Raw genomic sequence first — 25,081 nt, 5'->3', positions numbered from 1 at the left:
CTATCTTTTAATCTTTTTTTCCAGTGAATATTTGCTTATTGCTTTTTAAAAATCTACTATTTAATGAATAAGTGCCATAGGTACAGGCACAGGCACAGCCACAATCATAGCCAAGACTGGATTTATTTACCTCTTCTGAGATTGGTTTATTTCATAAAAGAAAGAACCGATTCTGCTGTCACGTATTTCAATTTCTATGCTATACATTCAAGAAGTGATGCTATAGAATTCATTTCATTTTCCCCCGTCATTTTTTTTCCTTTTAAGCTTCCAGAAAGTAACATGTGATGTGGGAATCCCATGTCTCCCACACGCTAGCACTAGGGAGAAGGACATCAGGTGAAACATTCCTTATACAACCCATAGAAAGGAATTTTGCTAATGACATATTTCAAATGCTCATAAAGTACCATTATAAATTGTGCTTTGCACTAGGAATAAAGAATGGATTCACCTTTAATCTACCGTTTGCTGATAACAAAATGCAGGAATGAAGAAGGAAAGAAATCTCAATGCAACTTACCAGTAAGTCGAAAATACTGATCAAAAAGTCCAATGTTCACTGAATGCAGATCATTTAATTTTAGAACTAAGCAAGGAGTGAGGTGGAAAGAGCTGAATTCAAAGTCAGTGCCCCAAAAACCTAGTGTGTGATAAATGTATAGCAGTCAATACCTAATTGCCTTAAAAATAATTAGTTTCAGGTACTAGGAGAATTAATGTTCATAATTGCACCTGACATCTTTATCTGAAATAAGCCATTATTAAAGGTGCAGCTATGTATTAGTCTAACAAACACGTTTCTGAATCTGAATCATGTAAATAACATAAACCAGAACCAGATGGATACACTGAGACCAATAATATAATAGTCTGCTCCTTACCCATATAATTCTGCCTTGTAACAGCACTTGTACCACCCCCTATTTCTACTCTTTCTGGGTTACCAAGTAAAAATATTGTGGAAAGTTTTAAAAGAAGATTTAATAGATAATCAGAATTAAAAACCCTGTTCCTGTTTGAGACGTTTTCCTTGAAAACAACTCCTCATAACTCTGTTAAAGCTATAAGGGAAAACTGTCACTCCCAAACATGCCACCAACTATGAGGCTTTCTCAGACTATTGCTTTAAAAATAATGGAATACCATAGGTACAGTACAAAGCAAGAGTTTAAAATTATGGCACCTTTGCATAGGCCTTAGTGTGATTAAAAATCTGCAAACATTTCGAAAGCCAGGAACCGGCCTCTTCTACCATACCTAAATGGTGATCATTAGAATGCGTCACAGAATCATCCAACAAGAAGTAAATAGCTTTAGTTGAAAGTAGTACACAAGTTGTCACTTCCATATCTGGAGCTTTATAAAACAGAACAGATGACCACATGAGATGTCTTAGTTCTTCATTTTCGACCTATAATATTGACAACGCAATTAATCTTTTAGTTAAGTATAATTTTGGATGTAATTTCTTTGACCTGACAAAGACTCACATTTTATCATTATTTTGCATATCAGGGTGCTTGCAAGTGTAAATTCCACTATGAAAATAGATACGTCTTCCTTCCCCTTTATCTTGCTTAGAGTTATCTATATAACATCTGAGTTTTGTTAAATGTTTATAGAAATTCTTCAGCATTGTCATCATTTGTGTGTTAACTCTTTCAATTCAGGGAAGCATCTTGATATTTCTGGTATTGCATCAATGACCCAATTGCGTCCCTATTATTTTATGCATTTAAGTACAGAATGCTTTATCTTTTTAAAAAATGCAGATTATATATATATTCAGATTTCTTTTTGCTGAGAAAAAAAAGAAATCTGAATTTGTAATATATCGCAGTAGCGACTTGAGCCTACTTAATGCCCCTAGTATGGGGGGCTGCAAGGTAAAAATGATTATTAAAAAAAAATAGAACTGCAGTATAGCAGTCAAAAAATGCCAAGGTGCAATCAATCAGACCGGTCTGTCTGAAAAACTTTCTGTGTATACATATATATATATATATATACTTACACTTATCAAACACTAATTTTCAGGGGTTGCAGCTTAGCCTGCTCTTACTATTATATTAAAGAAATCTACTTCACTGCACTTATAAAGTGGCAATAATAGCAATATTAACACTGTATTCCCATCTGTACCGTCCCAACAAACGCTACAACTGGATGAAAAGAAGAAAAAAAAATATCTTGAACCCATTCTCCTACAAACATTAATGCCTCAGTAAATGTGTGATTCTTCAGGATGCCCCTGGGCATTTTGCTGATCTTCAAATGCCATTAAAACAGACTAGCACAGCTTCTCTTCTGGAATCTCTTATTTTTGTGTACTAATACCTCAGCAATGCTGTTATGGAAAAAATCCATAATGTGTTTTTCTTTTAGCCCAGCTACATATTGAAGAGATGGAGAGACTGAAAGGTGCATAGGTATCTGGTTCTCATCGGTAATTCTTTGCATCAGAAATTCAGATGGGTACAAAGATGAGAATGGCAAACGAGGCTTGCAAAAGCTGGAAAAACAGATTAATGCATATTATCAGAGAGAAACAAAAATAAAATCCAAGTATTGATGCATTATAAGCATTCCATCTTATTACTCTTTCATAGAATAGCATGGCTTTCAAACTATCAGTTTATTTTGCATAGAACAATTTTTATAAACTTTATAGATATTAGAACTCTTTACCAAAACTATTTTTAAATATTTGACAACTTAATATAAGTCACGAATCATTGTTCAAAATATATATCCTACCTACTGTTTTGACTCAAATAACTCTCATTATTCCTTTGTTTTGAATATACTTATACCTTCAAGTCAGGCTTGACTCCTGGCAACAATTTTGTTGTTAAGCTATTGTCCTATTCTGAGGGCTGAAAGAGAATAAATGGCCCAAAGCCACTCAGTTGGCTTTGAACATAAGGCAGGACTAAAATTCAGAGTTTTGTGGTTTCCAGTCCAGTACCTTTAACTAGTACATTTGACTGACTCTCAGGTTTTAAATAGTTAATTTAAAAATGCATATACCTACCTTGTAGTTGGGCCATGCCTTAAACAGTCCGTAGAAGAGTTTCTGACCGATTCTACATGATTGGCATCTTTGAAAATAATTATGGTCTTGACATCTTGCAAAAGTGTCCTCAGAAAACTATATATTCTCAGAAAATGGAATTTCTCGTGAGGTAGGACAAATATTGCTGTGACAAATCTGTAGCCAATTATCAATTCCAGGACATATCCATCTGAAAATGAACCTTCTTGCTGAACTGAAAAACACGTGGGATGCAAAAGAACAGAAGCCAGTGGAATTCTGTTCAGTTTGAAAATGTTCCTGGCATTTTCCGAATCCATGAATTTACCTGGCAGTATATTAAAATCAACTTTAACTATATGAAGGTGGTGAGGTGTGAGAAATATCCAACAAGGGTGCAGCATACAATGGCTCTCTCCAGCTGATTTATGAATCGCAGAGTAAAATGCAGAACAACCACAATGCTTGGAACAGGTTTGGTCATCATTGCCCAGTTCTGGCAAACATAGTTCCTTTTGACCATCAGCCTTATTATGACAGAAGAGATAAACTGGGAAACAACCTTTTATCTCTGTGTTCTCAGATGAAATATGATAAAACCCCATCAGCTGGTAGACAAACTCTTGCAAATTAGCTTTGCCACAATACAGTACAGAACCAGCTAAAGCAGGCTTATAGTGCTGAACGCGAAACTGGTGTAAACAGGAATAGAAATCTTGCAGATTCTGAGTGTCTGACACAACAAACAAGCAGGTATCGCCATTGTTTACGTTGAGCATCAAACATATTTCTGGTATTAAAAAACCAAATTCACTGAGGTCAGAGTATGGAAAGCAAAGTACAACTTTCAAAGCAGAAAGTATATGCTGGCAATTTCCTTTGGAATCTTGAACAATTTCAAATACAGCCATCACATTACTAGCCAAAACAAAACAGGAAGCAAACTGCCTGAGTCCTTTATGAACCTGAATGCAAAAACTCCAGAGGATTTTGATTATAGTATCCTGTTTTGCTTGGGTCGTCTGCACACCACTTGAAGTGGGAGCCACTTTAGAGATCTGATATCCTTCATGAAGTCCCATTTCAAAGTAGCCATCTTCAGTTTCTGTAACTCTGGAATCACTCAAAAGATCTCCCGTGTTCTGAGTTTCCACTGAAAAGAGGGGCACATGTCCCACGGCCTCTGCAATCAAGGTAGAGAGATGTTGCACAAAGTCCTGATTTGTGGTAGCGTATGACATACAAGTGAAAGGCAGAGTAACAGTATTAAGAGGATCAGGCAAGGAATCGGGTCCTTCTTCTGGATATCCCAAGCTTTAAAAAGAAAGAAAGACAGACAGACAGAAAGGAGCAAACTATAGTAACCTAATTTAAAATATTGACTTAAGTTTCAAAAACTTTCTCAACAACTGAACCATATGGCATAGATCTAATGCAACTGCAAGCATAAAGCGCATTAACCCAGAAGCCTTATGGATCTCTATTTGCCCAGGTTTCTATAGTAATGCAAAAGCTACGCCTCAGGCAGATATTCCATGAAGTTTTTGCTTTTGTTTTTTATTCTTCAAAGGATCAGGCAGCAAAAAGCATTTTTATACTATGTCTGAGTTCATCAGATAGAAGAGAATATCAAACTGAAACTGCAGTCTCACCACATGCGATGTGTGCTTTCATCAGAAAGGTCCAAATCTGGAGCAGGTACCTTCAAAGAAAAGGTGGGGGGAGAGAAAAGGCTAAATATGATACAATGCATTTTTGAATAAACGTATGCATAACTCATTGAATAATATATACAGTGAGGGAAAAAATTATTTGATCTCCTGCTGATTTTGTATGTTTGCTCAGTGACAAAGAAACGATCATGATAGGTTTATGTTAACAGCGAGAGACAGTATAACAACAACAAAAATCCAGAAAACCGCATTTCAAAAAAGTTATAAATTTGAATGAGTGAAATAAGTATTTGACCCCTTTGCAAAACACGTCTTAGCGTTTGGTGGCAAAACCCTTGTTGGCAATCACAGAGGTCAGATGTTTCTTGTAGTTGGCCACCAGGTTTGCACACATCTCAGGAGGGATTTTGTCCCACTACTCTTTGCAGATCCTCTCCAAGTCATTAAGGTTACGAGGCTGTTTGGCAACTCAAACGTTCAGCTCTCTCCACAGATTTTCTATGGGATTAAGGTCTGGAGACTGGCTAGACCACTCCAGGACCTTAATGTGCTTCTTCTTGAGCCACTCTTTTGTTGCTGCCTTGAGATCATTGACAAGATCCTCCCGTGTAGTTCTGGGCTGATTCCTCACCGTTCTCATGATCATTGAAACTCTACGAGGTGAGATCTTGCATGGAGCCCCAGACTGAGGGAGATTGAAGTTATTTTCTGTTTGTTCCATTTGCGAATAATCGCACCAACTGTTGTCACCTTCTCACCAAGCTGCTTGGTGATAGTCTTCTACCCCATTCCAGCCTTGTCTAGGTCTACAATCTTGTCCCTGACATCCTTGGACAGCTCTTTGGTCTTGGTCATGGTGGAGAGTTTGGAATCTGGTTGATTGATTGCTTCTGTGGACAGGTGTCTTTTATACAGGTAATGAGCTGAGATTAGGAACACTCCATTTAAGAGAGTGGTCTTAAACTCAGCTCGTTTATCTGTATAAAAGACACCAGAAATTTTGCTGGTTGATAGGGGATCAAATACTTATTTCACTCATTAAAATGCAAATCAATTTATAACTTTTTTAAAATGCGTTTTTCTGGATATTTTTGTTATTATTCTGTCTCTCACTGTTAAAATACACCTACCATTAAAATTATAGACTGATCATTTCTTTGTCAGAGGGCAAACAAAATTACCAGGGGATAAAATAATTTTTTCCCTCACTGTGTGGTCCTATTCACAAAATAATTATATGAAATTGCTTGATGATGGTTAATGGTGTCAGATATAGTTCTTTTATCATCCTTTTAACTTTTTACTAAAATGATTAATAAGCATTACTTATTAATCATTATTACTAGGAGAGTCAGTATTTGCTACAATGAATTATTTTGGATGTTTAGGAGGTATTTACACATGGGTTTGGCTCTTTGGTTCAGCATTTTAAGGAGATGCATGCAGTACAGGATCCTCATGTCATATTTCCAATACAGGCAGCTCTTTTGAAGGGTAGCTCTTCTCTTAGACCTTTGGAGAAAATAACTGATCTTTCTGTTCCCTTCCAAGTTTATTATCTTTGCTGTCATTATTCTTCTGTCTTGTGCTGTGTGTACGTATTTTCCTACTGTTTTAAATGCTTTCATAATTATAAGTCACCCAGAATTGTCGGGAGTCAGGCAGCATAGAAATTTTATGAATAATTATTATAAGCACAGTTGCTGTTTTACATAGCAACTGCTTTGTTTCACAACTGAGTTGCCGGTCCCAACTGTGCTCTAAATGAAGACTATCTGTATTTTTAACCATGATACAAAATGGTCACAAATTCAATATATAGAAAGTCTATGCTCTATAAAGAAAATTATCTCCTCTACCTAGAAGTTATTTTACAGAATCCTTTCATTGATCTTTAGTTTGGCAAGACTAAGGAAAACCAGTTCAAGAAACTTAAACCCATCTTAAAAGTAACTTAAAAGTAACTTTCAACTGAACATGCCATTACCTGACTTGCACTACACGAATCTGGTGTTTCAGGGCATCTTTGGGTAACTGTATGGCTTTCAGGAGTCAAACTACTTGATGAGAAACTGCTGACTAGGGCTGTTTTCTTGTATGTTATTTCTACAAAACAGAAGCAGTGTTAATGTTAAACAAATACATACATTCATACACACACAGAAAATATACCAAACTATGTTCTATTTCACAGAAGCATGTTTACTTATTAACAATGGCATATTTTATTTATAAATGTACTTTTTGATTCATCCTATATTTTAAGTTGCTCCAACGGTAAAGGCTGTGGAAAATGCTGTCAAACAGATAATATGCACTTTGCAGCAGAGTTAACATCCCAACTTAATTTACCCTGTAAACAATCTATTTTCTCCACCCAAACTACTTTATTTGTACAACAAATATGTAAATATAAATTTACACCCTCCTCTGAAACAATTTAAGCAACTTATATTTGAAAGTCTTTCATATAATTTGGAATATGTGAAGTGTGGAAGCATGTATTATTCCATACTCAGTCATTTGAAGAATGTCCTCTAATGCACTGTCAAATGAGGGAGGCATCTAATTTGCTGACCTCTCGTTCCCATTATCGAGTTGACTGGAGAAGCAAAGTGGAAACCGTTCATGGCAGAAGTACGTACACTTCACAGCATGCACAAGATACTGTCAAAATACTCCTACAAGAGCTTGCATAAATGATGAGAAAGGAGGGAAGACTGTGCTGGAGAAAGTGTAACTTTTTAAACCATAGCTATTGGCCAAGATGACAGGGCAGTATCTCACCTTTTTAAAACATGCTTATTGCCTTTAATGAGAAATAATTCATTATACCAGCTTTGAGATTGCATTTTTTTTTCCTAGGGAAATTTTGTAAGAAACAAGAGACTTAAGATCCTGTGGATCACAGGTCCAATGTCAAGGTTCCGATAGACAAGACCAAACAAATCAGAACTCCGAGGCTTGAAACCAAGTTTCCTTCAGAGAGCAACAATATTACAAAGTTAAACTTCCCACCCCAGTGCTATGCAACTGGCTACGTTCCCCAATAGAAGAGTTTGGCGGGCTTTCTAACTAAATGCTCCAGCACCTATCTGACTGACAGAAATTACCTTGGTTCCCAAGGGACAGTAAAATGTTTAGACTAGTAGAAATCCTCCATCCCCCACCCAATCTTGTGGCAACTTAGAACGAAGAAAATGGCTGTAGCCAGGTTTGTTGTAGAGTTGACATCCCCACTATGTTAGGCTTTATCCAGAGAAGATTCAGCCTCTATGCAGAATATGTATTTATTTAAAAGACCTATATGGCTACCCATCTTATATACAATAACTCTGGGTGGCTCACAACATAGTAATAGAATATAAAACATGCAATACGTTAATGTATCTACTAGCACAAAAGAGATCCTCCCAGGCTCTGTAAAAATGCAGCATAATAAGAATACAGCATTGATATTTTTACTGTATTCCTTTACAATATTCTTGCTGCCCATGAACTGAGATCTTCCAACAGCAGCAGCATAATTCTGTGGCTATTAATTAGGAATATAGTATCTTTGTTTAGGAGAGTATATTCCTAATATGTTTAGGACTGCAGCGCAAACATATAAATATATTAATACAAATATAATCTGTTATCTCTTATTCTAAAAAGATATATATGTAAGAATTTATGTATGAATATGTTAGCATTTCAATTATTAATAGGAAGTTTGTACAGTTTGTATATCTGTCTCTTTATTAATACAAAACAAAAATACACAATCAAATTTTAAGAAGTTGAAAATGTATTGTATTATTATTGTATTACATACTGTATTATTTATATACTATAGTCCAGAGGTCCTCAACCTTTTGGGCATCAGGGACCGGTTCTGTGGAGAAAGGTTTTTCTGTGGACCGGAAGGTGCATGGTTTTGTGGGCTGCCTGCATCCCGTGAATGGGGCTTTGCTTGTTTGTGCGGACCGGCTGCTGGCATGCTGCGGCCCAGTACCGGTCCATGGACCAGGGGTTGGGGACCTCTGCTATAATCTATTCCACAGAGATATTGATTAAAAAGAATAATAATCTTTTTAGATAATAATCTAAAAAGAAGAAGAATCTATTCTTGCAAAAACTGAAGATAACAGGAAGTTAACTTATTTTTTGTACTATTTTCTGTTTCCTGTAAAAATATTTAAATCTAGGATCATTTTTTTAAAAAAAATAAGTCAGTGACAACTGATATGATTAATATTTGGGGAAACAGATGGTGTCGTTAAAAACATTCTTGTCGTCATTTATGAAATAAAACAGAATTGAACGGCCCCTATCTCAGTGCTTTTTTAAATAATTTATCCCAACAAATCAGCAGTTTTCAAAGCTTCTAATCCAGATTAGAGAAGTCAGAAATCAGAAACCCAGACATACAGTGCATGGTTTGCAATAGTGGCGAATATCTGTAGCTTGGGTGTAGGACGAGGGTGAAGGTTCGTTCTCCAAGCTTGTGGGTTGGTTTCCGAACGTTTCGTTACTAGGGTAAGTAACACCTTCAGCGGCATTTAGGTTATTAACCTAACACAGACATTCCCTAAACTCTGCTGAAGATGTTATCCAGCCTGGTAACAAAAAATTCGGAAACCAACCCACAAGCTCGGAGAACAAGCCTTCACCCTCATACACTGCCTGGGTACATAGTACCATAGTTCATAGTCTCCAAGAATATATAGTCTTAGAAATGTATATCCATGCGTTCATTAACATACTACTAAATTTTGGTCATTCTGACATTTGGAAAAGCATATGAGCTTTGGGAGAAATGACATCTTATTGGTAGCTTACAGAAAGCAAAAACTGAAACTATGAAATAGCAAGGAATAGTAGTCAGCCTTATATTTTGGGATCAGTAGAGTACTATCATAACAATGCTACCCTACTGAAACAAATTATTATTGAAAAAAGCTTGGGATTTGGCAGATGAAATGCAACCTCATATACTTTCCCCAAAAAGATCCTGGATAATTCCAATTTGCAAATATTTTATCTGCTAGTAATACTCGTTGTACAAATAGAGTAATAGATAATACTGTTGCAGTTAGCTAAAGTATTTTGTGAGGTGGGGTGGGGAGTGGGAAAGCAGAGAATGCTTTAGAGATAGCCATATATGTTACTGAGAATACTGCCCTACAGATGTTCTCTAATTATAATTTTGTTTCAAATAAGAAGAAAAATAAAGAATGCTTCAGCAAACAACATTAATCTCACTGGGCCTTGATTTGCTCCATGTTAGCTCAGTAGTCGACACTGGGCCTCTTTGTCACTTCCTCCATTATTTCTATTTACTAATTAATCACTGAAGACTATCATACTCAGAGTCTCAGCTTTGACCCCAAGTTCCATCCTTAGTGGCACTATTAGTCCAGAAATCCACATTTAATTTGTGGATGTCACATATGCAGTAACCCCATTTTAAATGTTTGGCAAACAGCTACGCAAATATCACCACTTTAGTTTATTTAATACAGTTCATTTAGCTTCTTTTCTGTAGCTACTGTTTCAAGGTACTTCACAGTCTTAAATTTATAAATTTAAATTTATAACTCTGGCAATACACTTTGAAGAATTGTAATGTAGCTATATAGCTAAATAGTAAAATAAAGGAAGCAAAAAATCAAAATGAGAAGAGCAAGGGCTCTGATTCTTTCCCATTTTATGCAGATAAATAAAAATGTATAAAAATGAACACAGCAACATATTTGTTTGACTTGTATATCACTATAATCTGCTCAGATTCCAGGCAGCTAGCAATAGCAGTTTATATTAACAAATTAAAACTTCCATAGTAAAATAACTGTTCGTTTGTCCTACTGTTTATATATATATTAAATATTATTAGCACTGAAAGCTACAAAATTGGCATAGAAATGTTTTTTCTACTGTGGTTGCCAAATCCTATTTCTATATGGTTAAATTCATGTATATCAATGCAGCCTACAAAGGCAGAACCAAGAGGCCCAGCCTAGCAGCATGATACATACATGATTACCTTGACTGGAGCTGACAGGACGTGGCAGAGAAGGAGAGGAAGGATGAACAGAAAGAGAAGAGCAGTTTGATTTTGAACTGGTAGCAGAAAGCTTGGAATCTTCAGGGATCTGAGAAGGGAAAAAAAAACCCAGAAGGGCTATGAAGAAAGGTTACAAAGTCACCCTATCAAGAAGAACTGACATACAAGCAAATAATAATGTATGGACATTGTTGGGGGCAGTATCCTGCCATTGTAAACCACCCAGACAGTGCTATAAAGCAATATGGGGAAGTACATAAGTCTAAGTGCTATTGCTATTGCCATGGATATAGAGTGCTTTGGAGTGATTTAATACAGGTAGTTTTCACTTAACGATTGCCCTGTTTAGCAACTATTCAAAGTTACAATGGCGCTAACTTTGTGATCGGTCCTCACACTTACAAGCATGACAGCATCCCCAGTCTTGTGATCAAGATTTAGGTGGGTGGGTGTTTATGATTGTTGCAGCATCCTACTGTCATGTAATCATCACTGGCATGTTTCACAATCAGCTTCCAACAGTCAATGGAAAAGCTGGCAGTAAAATTGCAAGTCAGTCATGTGATTCCTTACTTAAAGGCACAATGAATCATTTAGCAACAAAATAGGAAGCGATATTGTAAGTCTGTTGCTGTCACATGATGTCTTGCTTAATGACTGCATCGCTCAGCAATGGATTTGCTGCTCCCAACGGAGCAAGCACTACCTCTATTATGTTATAATTTTTTTTTAAAACTGATGAGATGGGTGGCACATCAATTTAATAAACAAACAAGCATTTATTAATACTATTACATAAAGTTAAATTACTGTTTGATATAATAATAAACCTTGGTTGTCTCATATCTCATCTGCCTCTTCTATTGTGCCTGGGAGGAACTCAGAAGTTTTTATTTCATTTTTCTCTTATAGTTTAGTGACCTAGTCCAGCATGGACAAATGTGACTAATCTTAATTACAGTTTAGGGTTTGTTCAAATGACATATAAAAGGATAATTAATTTCTTCTTGTGAGTATGGTAGGCTAATAAAATCTCAGTTTTGGGGAAAGAGGCTAACCTCAAAAATTGTAAATATGGTTTAGTGCAGGGGTAGGCAACCTTGGCTCTTTTATGACTCGTGGACTTCAACTCCCAGAATTCCTGAGCCAGCATGGCTGGCTCAGGAATTCTGGGAGTTGAAGTCCACGAGTCATAAAAGAGCCAAGGTTGCCTACCCATGGTTTAGTGTTATATTTTAGAGGAGATGACAGTTAAAGTGATCATACATCTATTCATATAATGTCTCACCTTCTTATCGGAATTACTCATTTTGTATTTTACATCTTTTGCTTTTTGTATAGCTTTCAACACTTCAACAGTGTCAAGTTCTTTTTCAGTGGTTGTGGTATTATCCAAACAAACCTGAAGGATATCAAGAAACCAAATTAATCCTCAACTAAAGAGACAAATTGAAGTAGATCAACCAGAAAAAATGCAATAGAAATTAAGGAGGTCTTCCTGTTTTAAAAATAGGTTTAACGCTTTGACAGAAAAAAAAGATACAAGATTCATAAAGTACAAAAAGGAAAAGGAAATAAATAACCCAAATTATTTTTGTCACAACCCAGCCATGACAGAGATCAAAAGACCTTCATAAATAACATAAATTTCAAAATTTTAGGCATATAATTTAACAATAGCTTTAAATCTTACTCTATAATCAAAATCTTAATCATATTAATACAATTCAATCAGAAAATCATGACCAAACCATACCTATATATTTACCATGCAGAAAAATAACCAGCTCCTTTTAACAACCTTGATGGTACAGAATAGACCCAGAACAGAATTTTTACTATATTAGTATCATCTTAAGATTGTAAAATATTTTTATTAAAACATCAGATCGTAAGAATTGGGTGTTCTTTATTTCCAAATCTTTTGTAAATTATCTACATTTGTTGGTCAGATTCTTCAGTTCTTAACATTTAAAGTAACTTTGCTTAATATACTTAAAATTAATGTAATTACTGAGGCCATCAGTATCTCTGATCCAAATTTAGAATGTAACAAATGTTTTATTTGAATGTATATTGCCATTTATCAGTTTTTGGTAGGCTATATTCCTTTTGGAGCTTATAAAGTCTTGAAGATACATTTAACAATAAGTCGGCCTATGATTATCCCCATTTTCAGCCCATATTTCATTAAAAAAAACTCTTCACCCAACTTTTTAAAGTAAGAATCATTTAAGAGAGTTTATTTTTCATGTGAGAAAAACTCAAGTTTGAATTTCTTATTTAGGAATATCCAAACAAATTTAGCTATATTTTCCAATTAAGAGTGTGATTCCTAAAACAGTAAAAACCAAATACAGGTAATCTTTGACTTACATCCACAATTGAGTTACATCCTAAAATTTATATTGCTAAATTAGACATTTGTTAAGTGAATTTTGCCCCATTTTACGTTTTTTGCCACAGTTGTTAAGTGAATCACTGCAGTTAAGTGTCAACGCTGCTAACATTGGATGTTCCTGTTCTAAGAACTGATGAAAATGCAGCCATTTTCTCTTCTCCTTTAACATGCTTTTCTTACTTTTAGAAATCAAGTGCAGCGGGGGTGGGGGTTGGATGTAAGCTCAATTAGCCATAATAATAATAATGCTGCCTGGGAACTCAAGGACGAGCTGATAACGTTTTGGTGGGCTGAGGAGCTGAGGAGAAAGCCCGAGAAGCTAATTGGGGGATGTGTTTTATGACAGTTTATTGAGGGTGGGAATTGTACTTTGTTACTTTGTATCAGGGGGAAGGGAATTTAGTTTCTGGGTTCAACTATGTAGTGCCTATATTTTGTTTCCCGAATAAATGTTCTTTAAGGAAGAATTTTGCCTCGAAGTTCTTTTGATGGGTTTCATCTATCGGAATCATGACATTAAGTTTACAACATGGTTGTTAAGTGAATCTGGTTTCCCCATTAATTTTTCTTGTCAGAAGGTCACAAAAGGTGACCTTGGATATTGCAACCATCATTAATACATGCCAGTTGCCATGCATTTTAATTTTGATCATGAGACCATGGAGATGCTACAAGGTTCGTAAGTGTGAGAAAAGGTCCTAAGTCACTTTTTTCAGTGCTGCTGTAACTTTGAATGGTCACTAAATGAACTGTTGTAAGTCAAGGACTACCTGTACTTGCCAAAATGTTTAAGGTTGGAAACAGTTTTTCACAGTAGTATATTTTTAATCTCATTTCATTCCAACATCGACAAGAAATATGCAGAGATATTCAACTGAATGTCTACAAGTTAGCCTTCCGTTAAAATACAAATGGGAGTCACGGTTTAGAAAGTAGACCTAGGAATGTGATCACGGCACAGAAATTTAATCATTAAATTATCAATTTGTATAAAACATCTAAGTAGAATTAGCATGGGCATCTCTCCCAAAGTATGTACAAGTCATGAAGAATATTGATTTTGACAATTCATTTTTCATTTACAATGCAACAGGGAACTTGTCAAACATGTCCTCTTATAGTATATTGGATTAAAAACCTCTGGCTTGTTTTATCAGATAAAATAGAGACATTCAAAATATAAAGGTTATCTAGAATTCAACACAAGTTGTCATTTTATGCAGATGCTACTTTGGGTCTCGTTAGGAATTACAAAAGCTCTTTACCTAAGTTCATAGTCTGTGCAACAACATAGCAAGTTTACTGGATAGAAAGTAATTTGAGTAGATCTAACATATTGCCTATTGATTAGGCTTCTGTGATTTTTTTTGTTTTTGAAAATAGAAATATGTAAATGGCATTTATTGTCTGGATCTTTTTAAATATTTGGGAATAATAATTTAAAATAAAACACAATTACTAGATACAAATATTTCTAATTGTTTAACACAGATGAACAGCTGTATTATTTATTAGATGGCTGAAAATATGCACTGTAGTAAAAGGAAAAAAAATAAATCTTTCCAAGTGGATGTCTAAATTCAACTATGGCTACATAATCTAGTTCAAACTGTCAAAGGAACAGTTTGCATATACAAGCTTCATTACACAGATTCAGAAAAAATTATGTGTGATGCCACAAGCCTAAGACATTTCTCAAACACTGTAAACCCTCTCATTTTATGAATTACATTGCTGCTCCCAGGCAATGATGTTTATACATCATACATCATATTCAAGTCAAAAGTTAGAAGATGAACCAGTCTTTGAAGATTTACCTCTGAGGCTCTGTCACCAAACTGAGCTAGAACTTTGGTCCTATAATCAGGAATAATACTCAAAGGATTGTTGGATAACATAAGCTTTTCCAAGCATGGAAGGCCTCCTATATTCCTTATTTCATCAATCTGAAACAATAGAGGCATCTATTTCAAGCATCCATAAACATGGTCAAATATTTTGATATTACAACTGAAATCTACATTTTTTACTGATTTCCTTCTGCCATATTTGATATATTTCTTTCTTTAATGTGATGGCTCTAGGAAGTATGCATTAAGCCCTCTCTTCTGAAGTTAATAAACCCATATCTAGGGTAGAAAAAAACTGCTTGCTCCATTCCTCCCCCAATAAGTCTCCAAATATAAATTTATTACCATGAGTATCTAGGTAAACTAGAAGAATGGTTGAAAAGGAGACCAATTGCTCTATGAGATTTTAAGCAAAGGCTTAATGAAAAAAAAATATTTCTGCTATATATAAGAGTTAAAACATTTCCTTTTTAAAAAGAGAAGCCAAAAAGGTAGCATTCTAAACCAGAAACCAGATAAAAATGATGCAATAGAAGCCGATTCTAACAAGTACATTTCAAACAGACTTCTAAGAATATTAATTGAAAGCGTAATTAACTAAGAATATTAGCTGAAGTGTAATTATTCCCTTAGCAGATTGAAGCTTGGAATCCTAGACACACCGAGTATGGCATGACGAGTTCTGAGTAAACAAATACATAATTCTCCCAGTACCTGATCCACTTTATTGTTACTAAGATCCAGGTTAACTAAAGAATAGAGTTTGTTGAGTCCGGAAAGTCTATCCAGGTGATTCCCTGCTAAATTCAGTGTTTTGATATTTCCAATTTTTGTATGAATTCCTTCTAACGTTGAAAGTTTATTGTAGGAGAGATCCAGGTGAATAAGATTGTAGAGATGCTACAAGTGAATACATAAACAGGTTATGCTATATATTACACAGACTTTGAAGTATTAATTCAACAACAATTCCCCTTATTCAGAAAAAAATGGATGAGCTCAGCTAATTGCTTAAAGATGTGGTATGCAAAATGCACCAGAGGTTCACATCATTCTATTTTATGTTTCTCTTCTATATAGTTTCTGTGCTTTTCAATTCCATGTCATTGATTTATAAGTCAATATTGAAAATGTATATTGTGAACTTTCACAATTGCAAAAACCTGGTACTATGAAGTTTGAAAGATACTTATTTTCCATCAATTAGAGAATAACCTGAAGAGCTCCCCATTTCTATGTTTAAACAAATATTTTACCAATAGGAATCGCAGGTGAGATATCTGAGCTGCTGACACCAGACTGCATGTTTAATTTTCTTTTAGTTTCCCACTCTGACATAAAGTGACTTAAATGTTAACAATTTATTTATGTAACAAAACATGAATACAGCACTTATGTAAGACTTGTTTGTTTAGAATGGGTTTTCCATTTTCATCTTTCCACATATAATAAAAATAATTTAAACTCAACAAATCCCGTATTAATATCTGTTCCACACATTTTACTGACTAACTAAGGCTTTGCAAGATAGTGATTTTCACATAGTAGTTAAGCCCTTGAGCATTTCTAATACAAAACATGTCATCCTACTACTGTAGATCAGTGTTCTCAACCTTGGCAACTTTAAGATGTTGGACTTCAGCTCCCACCGATCTTAAAGTCACCAAGTTTGAGAAACTCTATTAGATCCTTAAATTGAACTCAGATGAAGTTTTGGTCCTGAATTCCAATAATTACTTTTAGGTTGGGAGTGACACACTGAATCATGTATGCTTCAAGTGACTCACCAGCATCCCCAGATCATCCTAACATAATTTGGCAGGTGACATAATTTTAAACTATTTTAGGAGAGTTGTGAAAGCAAGCTAAGGGCGTGGAGAAAAGAATATTTTGCTTCCCAGAGGCTTCTCACTCTTTTTCTACCCAAAGTCAGCCTAAAAATAGCACTACCTTTTGGTAACATTACAGCATCACATGATATCCCCTTTATCCAGTTATTTTGAAGCCTAATTGTGGCCGCAATCCCTCCTAAACACTGGTTTCCCTACTTTAGGTCATATCCAATTTGGTCTTCCCCTGGCAGATCAGTTATTGGAAAATGTAATTCTAGTTCTTGCTCCAAAGTATCACTTTAATATGCTTCAAGGGTATAAAGCAGGGGTAGTCAACCTTGGCTCTTTTATGACTCGTGGACTTCAACTCCCAGAATTCCTGAGCCAGCTTAGCTAAGTCCACGAGTCATAAAAGAGCCAAGGTTGACTACCCCTGGTATAAAGAATCCTCCAGAACAGATTAATGGAACAGAGAGAGTAAAAATAGAAGAATGGAGGGAAAAAATTGACTGTAGTCATTACACGTCTTATATGAAGAATAAACATTTCTACAAAAACTACCAAATAGAAACTCCAAGAATGGTGAATGTAACATTTATTTTATATTCCCTGAACTATACACAATATAGTCAAAAGTCTGCTGAACCATCAGCAATACTTTAAAAACGATGCTGAAGACTTCCCATGCTGAATTAATAGACATGGGATAGGCTGAAAACCTCCCAAGAGCTAACAGACATGGGATAGGCTGCACTTCATAATCAAATTACTTTTTCAATTAGTGTTGGTGACAATATGCTGACATTGCAAACCACGCAGAGAGTGCTGTAAAGCACTATGGAGTGGTATATAAGTCTAAGTGCTATTGCTATCTGAAGTGCAGCATACAGTGGTACCTTGGGAGTCAACTGCTTTGAAACGCATTGAATTTGGTACTCAATGCATTTTGACGTGAAAATTTTGTCCCGGTACTCACAATTTTTTGGTACCCAATGCACATGCACAAACTAGAACTTGTCAATGTCAGCTGCCTTGTGACTAATTACATTATTCCTTATGAGAATAAATTGGTACTCATCATTTTTGGTACTCATTGCACTTCCTGGAACCAATTAACGATGAGAATCAAGGTATCACTGTATTACTAAAGCAGAGGACAGGCAATCCGGCTCAAATTACCATCTAATATTGCTTAAGGGATTGCATGCATTAAAAATAGTAATCTCAAAGAGTTGAAATGGAAAAAAATTAAGAGAATGCATGCTATTGGCAAAGGATATGTTATACTACCGTGTTTTCCTGAAAATAAGACCCACCCAGAAAATAAGCTCTAGCCTAATTTTTTAGCACGTGCCTAATATAAGCCCTATCCCAAAAATAAGCTGGGGGGTGGGCATGGCCAGCACAGGAGGTGGCGAGCGCACGGGGGTTGACGGTGTCTGGCAGTAGTGTTGTGCAACCACCAGGCCAGCCCTCAAGCAGAGGTACAGAGGGGAGGCAGGAGATCTGGACATGCTGCGTAGCCACCTGGCTCACGGGAGGTTTGCGCAATGGCACCAGCAGCAGACAAGAGGCAGAGAAACGGGAGGGGAGGAGGCAGGCAATTCAGACGCACTGTGCAACCGCCTAGCTCATGGGAGGCTCGCATGGCGGCACTAGCAGCAGGCGGAGGCAGAGGTATGGGGGAGGCAGGCAATCCCGACATGCTGCCCACTCCGTCCCACTGTCTCTCGGCTTGCCGGCAGCCATGCCAGGTCAAGCGGCCGTGTGGTGCATCGGGATCATCTGCCTCCTCCCCGTGCCTCTGCCTCCACCTGCTGCCGGTGCCGCCGTGTGAGCTTCCTGCGAGCCAAGTAACCGTGCAATGTGTTGGGATCGCCTGCCTCCCCCCTGCACGTCTGCCTCCGCCTGCTGCTTGGACAGGTAATCAACTCACCTGCGCTACATGGGCTGCACAGCCCAAGTATGCCAGCCAAGAGACCAGTTGGCTGTGGCTGCTGCCAGACACCATTGGCCCCCACACACTTGTTGCCTCTTGTGCTCGTGCCAGGGGGGATGGGGCACCTGGCCAGGCTGAACACCCTGATACCATGTTTCCCTGAAAATATGACAACAATCTGGAAGTCCTAGAAAATAGGCATTGTTATGAGAAATAAAAGCAAGGAACAACCAGCTAGATTAAAAAAACAAAAAACACAAACAACATCATTAAGACAGATTATAAGCAAACCTGTAAATTTTCCACTAGTGGTACATCATTGTGGCTTAAATCCAGAAATTCAATCTTCGGCATTAATTTCTAAAATAAAAAAATAGTAAGCCTTCAGTCCAATTAGAAGTTATCAATCTTGATCCAAAACAATTAATCCCTAATAATGTGAACCCTTAAGAATTTTAGAACTATTTTTTTCAAGCAATAGCCCAGGAAGAAATTTCAAGAGATTTTGTACAAGAGTGGACTTCTTTACAGTTAAAAGCTATCACCATTCTGTAACATTCAATGTAATTATCAAGTCTTCTGCAAGCTAGAACAAGTATTAAAAGTACTGATTATATCACTATGAGCAGAAGAGATATCTTCTCTGTCTCTTATGAAACTGTTCTGAAATATTTGTTATGAACTCTTACCACTGAATTGTCAATTTGAGCTATACTATTATGACTCATATCTAAAGTTGTTAATGTTCTCCAAGTTGGAATAACTGCTGTCACAGGATTTGAAGATGCGCCTTCTGGCTCCCACTGGTCAAATTCATAGGCCTCAGGTACTAGGACCTCCTGATCAAACCACAAATTGAAAAAAAAATTAATATGAGGGGGAGAGAATAGAGATTTCTGATTAGTAAGTCATTATTTGACAAAAATTGTTAACTTCTAAACAAATTTAAAATCTGGATAAGAAATTAAGATTACTATCCTTTGCAAACATACTCTTTATTTTATGGATATGTCTTATTTAGAATGTTTAACACTAAATTCTAAGAATACACACGCATAGATACACACATATGCACATGTGTGCATATGTGTGTATCTGTGTATTCTTAGAATTTAGTGCTAAATATTCTAAATAAGACATACCATAAAAAAATTACTAAAAAAAATCAGTAATATCAATAGAGATGAAAGAATATTATTTAAATGTATATAGTAAAACATCAAATATACAAAAACTGAGCTGCTGAATGAAAAAAGAATAATTTTTATGATTTAAATACAGCTTTTAACAAGTTATAATCATAATAGCACATTTGAATCTTACCATCATGGATGTTGCTGAGAATTGTACACTTAGTGTTGCTAGAGTGTGCTTTGAAGATATCAGCCCATTAATAAGTTTTGCACCACAGTGATTTATCTATTTTGAAAAAGCAATAGTAAAGAAAATGAAACAGCAATAAAAGAAAACATGAAACTGTTTCACATGAAATTTTACTTATTTGCTTATTAAAAAAAATAATAAAGTTTTTGCAGTATTTTATTAAAAAGTTTTCTTCAGGAGAATACTGTAAATGCAAAAAAAGTCAAGAAGGCCAATTATAGTTCCCAACATTGATTAATACTGAAATCAGCTTCTGGAGGTGTAATTAATACAGCAATCTGAAAATAGCCATGCACAACTATAAACAGGAGAACTCTTTCTCCTTACAAAAACATGAAACAACCTTTATGAAAAATGTTTCAGTGCTTGGGGGATCCCTCAAAGAGTTGCTTTACGCAGGGATTCAAGAATAAAGAGAAACAGGCAAAATGGCCTCCACAGACTCCCTGCTATAAACAGATTTCTACTTGGAGTTAGCATGGGTTATGCCAGTGGTGGCGAACCTATGGCACGGGTGCCAGAGGCGGCACTCAGAGCCCTCTCTGTGGGCACGCGCGCCATCGCCCGAGTCCTAGGCCTTCAGCTGGGTTTTATAAAACCTTTTTGCTTTAGGCCTCCGCCGCCGGTGTACAAAAAAAAAAGGTTCAATCAATCAGTCAATTTCAACTTTTTGTGGGAAAAAAAAAGATCTTGCAAAGTTGGAATTGATTGATTGAACTTTTGAGTCCCACCCAGTTTGCGGTTACCACTGCAACCACGCCTACCCAATGGGCCATGCCCACCCAATGGGCCACACCCACCCGGCACCGACGATGCATAAGTGGGTTTTGGGTTGCAGTTTGGGCACTCAGTCTCTAAAAGGTTTGCCATCACTGGGTTATGCTATGCTACCTTAGAACCCATGTGATGGGTTCTAAAATGCAACCACAGAATATGCACACAATACTCCGCTTCTGGCATCCCTAATTACAAGAATCTCAGGAAATTAAGATGAGAAACGCCAAAGGGACTAAAAACAGCAAAACTGTGACTAGATTAAACAGTTTTTTAAAAAAATAATTTATACATTATCTTTCCATTGAAAATATACGCTCAAAACAATTTAGAGTTTAAGTCAACCTAAAAATGCAAAAAGTAAAACAAAAATCGCAAGTAACTGAAAACCTAATAATCAAACTATTGATGTTCAAAGGCCTGACTAGAGAAGTATATTTTTGCACAGACAATGGATGCCAAATGCTAAATAAGTCATGCAAAGGGATGATACATGCTTAGGCTCTCCCATGCCTCTGAAAGCAGGGCCTCCCCCTACAGAGTTTAATGGCCAGTTTTATCAAGAGAAAAGCAATCCTGCACCAGGCAGTCTACTTTGGTAGTCACCCTGTGGAAATGCCTTCTATGCAGGCATGGACACGAACGGGGCTTGGAGTTGTGCTGGCCTTTGAAAGGGCAGGGACCTCAATGCTTCTAACAGAAGGTTTCACAATATTCCCCTCCAAATAGTCACAAAGCTGTTTAGGGCTTTAAATGTTTAACACCAGATCCTTAAATTCTGATAAGTAAAACATCTAACTGCCAATTCACACTCTAGTATTATTTGGCAGCTAGGCTGTTGCAATGGAATTTCTGGATTCTTTTCAGACCTAGCCCTGCTAGTGTGTTGCAATGCTCAAAACATAAAATGATATGTGAACTGCTATTGTCAAACCCGACAGTCAAGTTAGCAGTAATGCTATAAATGCCTTCCTTCCCACAACTATCAGCTAAAGATCAGGGTACATTCCAAGGGTGTGTCCCTCCTCTTTCAAGGAAAGCGCAACCTCATCCAGAATAGGCTAAATCTCAATCCCTCAATGCCCATCTGCCTAGATTTAACTTCAATTTCTTCCTCATTACTCAGCTTGTCATTAAATTCAGACTGCTTACTGGTATTCAGGAGCAATAATCTACTCCAAAAACAGAAGGGGTTTCCTCAGCAGTTTCATGTAATTATTTACCACCCCAGACCCAACGCAGAATATTTCTGGACATTAAAGGTCAGTGGCCTTTTAAGCTTTCAAAAACTGATTTTTTTTACCCTAGGCCTTTGGGTTGTAACTATTAAACCCCCACTTGCATGATAGTGTCATTTCTATTTGGATTGCCATTTTATTATTGCTTATTGATTTATGTACTGCAGTTTTGTATTCTTTTTGTTAGGTTCTGTTAAATTTTATGTAAGTTGCTTATAGTCACTTTGATTGATTAGGGGAGCCTTACAATTTCTTTTAAACAAGTGTCCCTCAGCATGACTTTCTGGATAGAAGGATCAGAACCACTACAAGACCCAAGGTGCCAATCAGTCCAGAAGAATACAAAACCTTTAGAGTACACGAGAGCAATTTCCAAAAAGTACTCCACAAACAAAGCTCTTTTTACCTGAATCTGATGAAGAGATTTAAATATTGATAGGTCAAAAGGCAAAAGATGTTCCTGAATATTACTGCTTCCAACAGGTCCACCTGTGCCAGTTATCTGGGGAAAAAATACATATTACTATATGTATATGTACATATGATTTACAGAATAATAAACAGAATGCGCAGATATGGTTTTTGTTTAGAATACTGAGTATCTTGTCAAATTATATTCCAGAGTTTTATAAATACTATACTGCAAAATTTTAATATTTATATAACTAAATTTAGTAAAATATTGACCCTGCCACATTGCTCATTATCAAGGCACTGTGCACATTAGAAGGTAAGTCCACAATCTTGTTCTTTCTTACAAAATAATAAAAATATAAGGATTTAAACTTCTTTTTTGGGATCTGATTTTAACATACTTTCCACTGTATTAACCTTTTAAATCTTTAAAAATGTTCTGAAAATGCTGAGGCTTATAGATAACAATAAATAGTATCAATTAAGAAGTCCTTATTGAACTATTCATTATTTTGGCAATTAAACAAAGATTCAAATACTGCTAACATAGTGAAGGACAACTTCACATCAAATTATCTCTGGCATAGTGAGAGATTTCAAGCATGCACCCATTTGCTTGCTCAAGTATTAACATTTAAATGGGGGAATATCTGAATGAATTTTTAACTTCATTGAAGCACTGAGTAAATTTATAAATATCAACACAAGTGCATGGTACAGTACTATTGTATTTCTTATCATCTGATAAATATAAGATCAAAAACACTATAGGCTTATTCAAAGAAAATAAGTGTAACTTTGGAAAAACAGGATATGAAAAAATGTTGTAGTGAGATACAATTCTATAACCAGAACTGATACTTATTCAGATGGAAGTAGTACTGAAGCAAAAAAAGGAACTTAAGGAAATAATTAGCATAACAGCATATAAAGATCTTACTAAAAACATACTAAAGTATTTTAATCTCACTGTTCTAATTTAAAGAAATTTTCTCAACACAGCTTTTAAAGCTTAATGTATTTTTCAAGAATCTACCTTAGAGGCAATTATCTCTGTCTTCATGGAATTATCTCCATCTTCATATGACAGTCTAGACAAATATCTGGATTATCATCTATTTCTTTGGCATTCTTGCTCTTTGTTCAATTCCAATGCTACTGGGAACATATGACTTTTAACTTACAATAAGATACATATTAGTCTTTAAAATAAGAAAGATCTGAATTGCTAATTTAAATATGCAGAGGGCCTTAACCATCCATCTTAACAGAAAACCTCAACAGTGCTACTTTCTTTCACTATCTTCTACCAAGACAAAAAACACTTCCTATAAAGCAGGGGTGTCAAACTGCCGGCCCGCGGGCCGGACACATCATCCAGGAGCTGCGCCCACCCCATTGCCGGCAATGGCAAAACCGTCCCGACACGTTGCGCGACGTCACGTGACTTGCGAGTTTGACATGTCTGCTATAAAGCATAGTCTCTACAGACAACCTAAATGAGCAGCTGAAATATTTGCATTAGAGTCTGTTACCTTTAAATATTTGAGTCTGCATGTGAAATCCAGAATGTGACCAAGATCAGTTCTGGCATCACCATTTGCACATGTTGGTTTCCCCTGACGCAGCTGTTGAGTAACAGCATAAAGCTGCAAAGGTTTAATATTAAAGACCTCACCAGCCATAAGTAATTGCTCTCCTAGAAAACAAAATGTATATATTTAGAAATAATACCTAGAAAATAATATTGTAAAAGAGATATGATATGGTTATAGTGGTTGAAATTTGAAACAAGGATATACAATCTTTTCTGTTTCGAAGGACATTCTATCTTGTGTGGTATCCAGAAAGTACAAGTATACGAGTATATTTAATCTACAAGCATTCATTCAATGACTGTTCAAAGTTACAACGGCACCAAACAAATAGTGATTATGATCAGTTCTTGGAGTTCTGGCTGTCCCAATACCCCACAGTCATGTGATCGGATTTGGATGCTCAGCAATTAGCATGCTCTTACAATCTGTTGCGGTGCCGTACAATCAAATGACCAACATTTGTAGTCTTTCCTACTGGCTTCCCCAGAAAGTCAATGTAAGTCTTCCCCACCCAGGCACCCTTCTCCAGCCCATCTGCATTCATGATGCGCTGGCTGTTCACGCATTCCCTTCCCCTCATGCAGCCTCTTCACACACACTCTTGCACTCTTCCTGTAATGGAATGTGTGGATGATCTTGGGAAACAAGGGGAAAAGATATTGCCTAGGAAACAACCAGACAAGAGACACAAAAGCCTCTAGTCAGTGGCTTAATGGTCAGAGAAAGAAACTTAAGAAGGATTGGCTCTAATGGATCAAGCAGTTATTAATGTAGCCTTACAATTAGTCCACCTTGTTGTGTTTTCTGCCTGGTTAGCGGGGAAGGGCTGACACTTTCCAACTCACTCCTCTCACGCACCTCCTTGGAACTCTGCATACCCTCCCTGAGCGGCC

At 36.4% G+C, this 25,081-nt stretch overlaps 1 protein-coding gene across 1 annotated transcript in view; it reads right to left on the bottom strand.

Annotated features, from left to right (window-relative positions):
* The window catches only part of NISCH (nischarin), a 44,441-nt gene that overhangs the window by 5,702 nt on the left and 13,658 nt on the right, over positions 1–25,081 (bottom strand). The window contains exons 5-19 of the mRNA XM_015815851.1: positions 24,126–24,289; positions 22,583–22,678; positions 20,105–20,200; positions 19,471–19,620; positions 19,073–19,141; positions 15,725–15,910; positions 14,978–15,106; positions 12,048–12,161; positions 10,739–10,847; positions 6,698–6,816; positions 4,690–4,739; positions 3,038–4,351; positions 2,341–2,515; positions 1,261–1,414; positions 524–643 (exon numbers count right to left, since the gene is read on the bottom strand). Of these exons, the coding sequence (XP_015671337.1) occupies positions 524–643; positions 1,261–1,414; positions 2,341–2,515; positions 3,038–4,351; positions 4,690–4,739; positions 6,698–6,816; positions 10,739–10,847; positions 12,048–12,161; positions 14,978–15,106; positions 15,725–15,910; positions 19,073–19,141; positions 19,471–19,620; positions 20,105–20,200; positions 22,583–22,678; positions 24,126–24,289 (3,045 nt within the window). The remainder of the gene's footprint in view (positions 1–523; positions 644–1,260; positions 1,415–2,340; positions 2,516–3,037; positions 4,352–4,689; positions 4,740–6,697; positions 6,817–10,738; positions 10,848–12,047; positions 12,162–14,977; positions 15,107–15,724; positions 15,911–19,072; positions 19,142–19,470; positions 19,621–20,104; positions 20,201–22,582; positions 22,679–24,125; positions 24,290–25,081) is intronic.

Source organism: Protobothrops mucrosquamatus, unplaced genomic scaffold (assembly GCF_001527695.2).
Source record: "Protobothrops mucrosquamatus isolate PMUCROS unplaced genomic scaffold, P.Mucros_1.0 scaffold380, whole genome shotgun sequence".
Taxonomy (NCBI): Eukaryota; Metazoa; Chordata; class Lepidosauria; order Squamata; family Viperidae; genus Protobothrops; species Protobothrops mucrosquamatus.
The sequence above is the reverse complement of the archived record's forward strand: the minus strand, read 5'-3'. Positions and strand labels throughout refer to the sequence as shown.